This window comes from Poecilia reticulata, linkage group LG13 (genome assembly GCF_000633615.1).
Source record: "Poecilia reticulata strain Guanapo linkage group LG13, Guppy_female_1.0+MT, whole genome shotgun sequence".
Lineage (NCBI taxonomy): Eukaryota > Metazoa > Chordata > Actinopteri > Cyprinodontiformes > Poeciliidae > Poecilia > Poecilia reticulata.
In genome coordinates this window covers 31,043,763-31,047,683 of record NC_024343.1, presented here as the reverse complement: position 1 = coordinate 31,047,683, position 3,921 = coordinate 31,043,763, and the positions used below count along the sequence as shown (strand labels likewise).

The 3,921-nt window shown below is 39.9% G+C and overlaps 1 protein-coding gene across 1 annotated transcript in view; it reads right to left on the bottom strand.

Annotated features, from left to right (window-relative positions):
* Positions 1–3,921, bottom strand: part of tyw1 (tRNA-yW synthesizing protein 1 homolog (S. cerevisiae)) — a 48,640-nt gene that overhangs the window by 24,283 nt on the left and 20,436 nt on the right. The window contains exons 12-13 of the mRNA XM_008426553.2: positions 3,170–3,347; positions 1,138–1,273 (exon numbers count right to left, since the gene is read on the bottom strand). Of these exons, the coding sequence (XP_008424775.1) occupies positions 1,138–1,273; positions 3,170–3,347 (314 nt within the window). The remainder of the gene's footprint in view (positions 1–1,137; positions 1,274–3,169; positions 3,348–3,921) is intronic.

The window sequence follows — 3,921 nt, the reverse complement described above, 5'->3', positions numbered from 1 at the left end:
TGATCCTCTGCAGCAAGTGATGGCAAAGCGGGGCGTCATCACGACTTTACACAAGTGTGTCTTTACCTCCGCGGTCAGCAGAGGCTCCGCCGAACCCCTGAGACCGAACCCAGGTTAACAACAGAACCGGTCCAGGCAACCGAACTGGTCGGGGTTTTAAGCAGATCTTCAGCTTTGTGGAAGTTTCATATTAAAGATGCTTTCCTCTTGGTTACGACTCCATAAAAATAAATCGCTCCATCTAAACGCTACAGAGTTTGGCAGAGTGTCGTCTTATCTGGGTTCCACAGAAGCCGAAGATCGAGTCATAAGAAAAAATGTAATTTAATTAAACATAGAGCGCAATTACAGTGAGATGATAAGAACGAGGAACCGATTCACAATATTTAATGAAACAGTTTTTCATGTGAGAATTAACTCCTCTGTAACTAGAGCCAAAGAAGCATCAAGGACAATCAAAGATACGGCATTAAATCGACTTAATTAAGTCGGTTTAAGCAGATACAAGTAGGCAGCTTCTTTAGTTTTTTCACAATATACAGATAAAATATATTCATTAAAATTGTGAAAATGTGTTTTTCAGGTATTTGACGAAGTTTCAACACTGTAAAAACACAAAATCTTACCAAGTAATTTTGGTTCAGTTGCTAGTGCATCTAAAATAAGACAAAAATAACTTACAAGTAACTTTTCAGCAAGATATAGGAGTTTATTTTAAGTAAATAATTCCTTCATATTGATGAAAAGAACTAGTTTCACTGGCAGATAAATAAAAAAATAACAGAATCAGGCAAAAGAAAATATTTCCAAATCAGTTTCTTTCAATAAAAAAACTTACAAAACTTTAACAAAAGCTGCAGGTGTGTGTCTGTCTGGTGAATTGTTGGTTAAAACATGTTTGTTTTTCATTCAGAGGTAAAAAAAAAAAAACCCCAGAAATTTAACTTAAGAGTAAACAAATTAAAATAATGAAAAACCTCCAGTAAATGTAACTAGTTGCAACCCGACTCTGAAGGTAAAGGGAAGAGCAGCAGTCTGTGGTTTCTTCACTGCTCCGACAGCTGCGTTGGTCATTAACCCTTCGATGGTTCAGGTGCAGGGAAGCATCTAAACAACGTTAAAACCAGCAGAACTTACTTTCTCTCCCAGAGCCCTGAGGCAGTCGAGGAAACGAGGCCAGAAGTCCTTAAAAAGAGGCCGATCAATCTTCTTCAGGCTGTCCTTGGTGCTGGCATCCACGCTGACGTACAGCTGAGTCACCGGCACCAGGTTCCTGCAGAAACAGGAACAACGTGTGCACAGGCTTTAAGGGTGTCAAAGTCCAGTCCTCGAGGGCCGGTGTCCTGCAACTTTTAGATGTGCCTCTGCTGCACCACACCTGAATAGAATAATTAGGTCATTAGCAAGGCTCTGGAGAACTTACCTACACAAGAAGGAGGTAATTAAGCCATTTGATTCAGGTGTTTTGTACCTGTGGCACATCTAAAAACTGCAGGACAGTGGCCCTTCAGGACTGGAGTTTGACACCCCTGCTTTACGGCTTTCCATACGACACAACCGCTAACAGCACACAGGCAAACCTGCTGCTGCAGCTCAACACGAGACGAAATGCAATATTTTCACAAGTTAAAACTCATATCGATTCATTATACACAGCGAAATGTTTCAAATTCAACAATACTTCATTGAGGCAGGCTGCAGGGTAACCCTAAACCCAGTAAATGTAGCTAGTTAACCACTAGGGTTAACAGCTAGAAGGGCCAAGATGCTCCTGGAAACAAACATTTCTAAATGACAAACGGTGATTTCTCCGGCTCGTCTTCACCCAGCAGCTCAGCTGGAAAGAAAAAAACATCTGCTGACTGGAGTCCTACCTCCACCTGGAAGGACGGCGTGTGATAAGTGAGCCGCTGACAGGCTAGTTAGCTGAGCTACACGATGTGCCAGTGAGCTGCGTCTTCACCACCTTCAAGTGCTTCTGGATTGACAGGTTTAAAGATGCTGAGCATTGCAAAAATCCATTTGAACTCTCCAAAAAAAAATTTCATTTCACTTTCAGAGAACCTCTCAAAGTTTTTACTGTTTTTTAAGATAAATGTCCAGCTCCATCAAAATCCTGACTTTTACTGTAAGATGCGTCATGTTCTGAATCAGGAAAAATACTTCAAGAGTAAAAATGTATTTCAAATTCAGCAAAAGTTCTGAAAAGTGTGAAGCACAGAGCTTCCTGTCCCTCTGCTCTCGTCTCAAACTTCCTCTCTGACTCCTTCATGCACCTTGGAGGCAGTCGAGCTGCTCCACACACTCAAACTAAAGACTCTCAAACAACTCGACCGTATTTATATGCTGCCACCAGGCAGCCAGATATTAGCTTCTGCAGCTTCCACAACTCAAACTTAAGACTTTCTAAGCCTTTTAAGACCATTGTGAATGGAATTTAAGACCTCCAGAGAAATGCACAAAAAAACCTCATCCGGTCAACTGGAGAGAAATTAGCATTTACTCATGACAGAACGCTAGCTAGCTAGTTAGCAAGGGTATATTAGCAGCTACTTAGCGGTAGCCTCAAATCACACTCCAATAAAGTGAGTCCAGAATAAAACCACAGAATGTACAAACTTAAATATTTCAGCTCATGTATGCTGTTGTGTTTTTCTTTACTAAAAATGACTGCAGATAAAAATGATAATTTCTGGCTAAATCTGGGATATTAATGCAACACATTCATGTTGATTAATACGAAAATAAATTGAGTTCCCAAATTTACAAGATCAAAGGCCAACATGGTTTTGTGATCAACTTAAGACTTTTTAAGGCCTTAATTATATATATATAAAATATATATATATATATTTTAAGACTTTTTAAGGATGCACAGACTAAAACAACGGTTATTTTCTACAGATTATAAATGTTTTAAACTAAAATCAGAGACAATACTAATTCTAATTTATTTATAAAGCACTTTAAAACAATATTAGCCAAGAGAAAAATCAATAAGCATTCAAATAAACAAAATAAACATTAAAACACTAAAATGAAAGTAAGAGCAAAAGTCTCAACTTGTGTTAAAACCCAAATATTAAGGAAACTTCAGGAAAGCCTTTAAAATGAAAGGAAAGTTTGTCTTTTTCTAAGTAAAATGAGTTTATTTCTGGTTTCTACCCACCTGATTTCCTGTGGGAACTGAGCGTTTGTGACCAGGAAGCTGGAGATGCGATGAGAGTGGAGGAGGCGAAGAAAGGTGTTGATTTCTGGGTACATGATTGGCTCGCCCACCAAGGACAGGGCGCAGTGCTTGGCGGCCAAACCCTCCTCGTATCGCTCCGGCTTCACCCCGGGGACGCCTGCAGGAGAGGGAGAGAGAGAGAGACCGACCCTGTAAACGAAACCTCAGACAGCGCAGGAAACGGAGCAGAGTTACAGGCAGAGAAACAAACCAGAGTTTAAACGGCTCGGCCTCATACCAGATGGAAAACGACAGGAAACGTATCGTCCGTCTGTCGCTCATAAAGATGAGAGACAGACGAGGGCAGGAAATTAAAGTGAGGGAAAAAACCTTTCTGTAGACGAGTTGAAGTAAAAAACTACATTATTAAGGAAGAATTCTCCACTTTTTAAAAACTACACGTCATAAACCCTGTTTTAAAGACGCATGATCGATGCAGAGGAGAGGATTGACATACAAGAACAAAAAAGACAAAAACTAAAATATAAGACATAATAAGACATTTACATGTGGACATTTTTATTGGGAACGGACGGACGGACGGACGGACGGACGGGAGGGAGGGAGGGAGAGAGAGAGAGAGAGAGAGAAAGAAAGAGAAAGAAAGAAAGAAAGAAAGAAAGAAAGAAAGAAAGAAAGAAAGAAAGAAAGAAAGAAAGAAAGAAAGAAAGAAAGAAAGAAAGAAAGAAAGA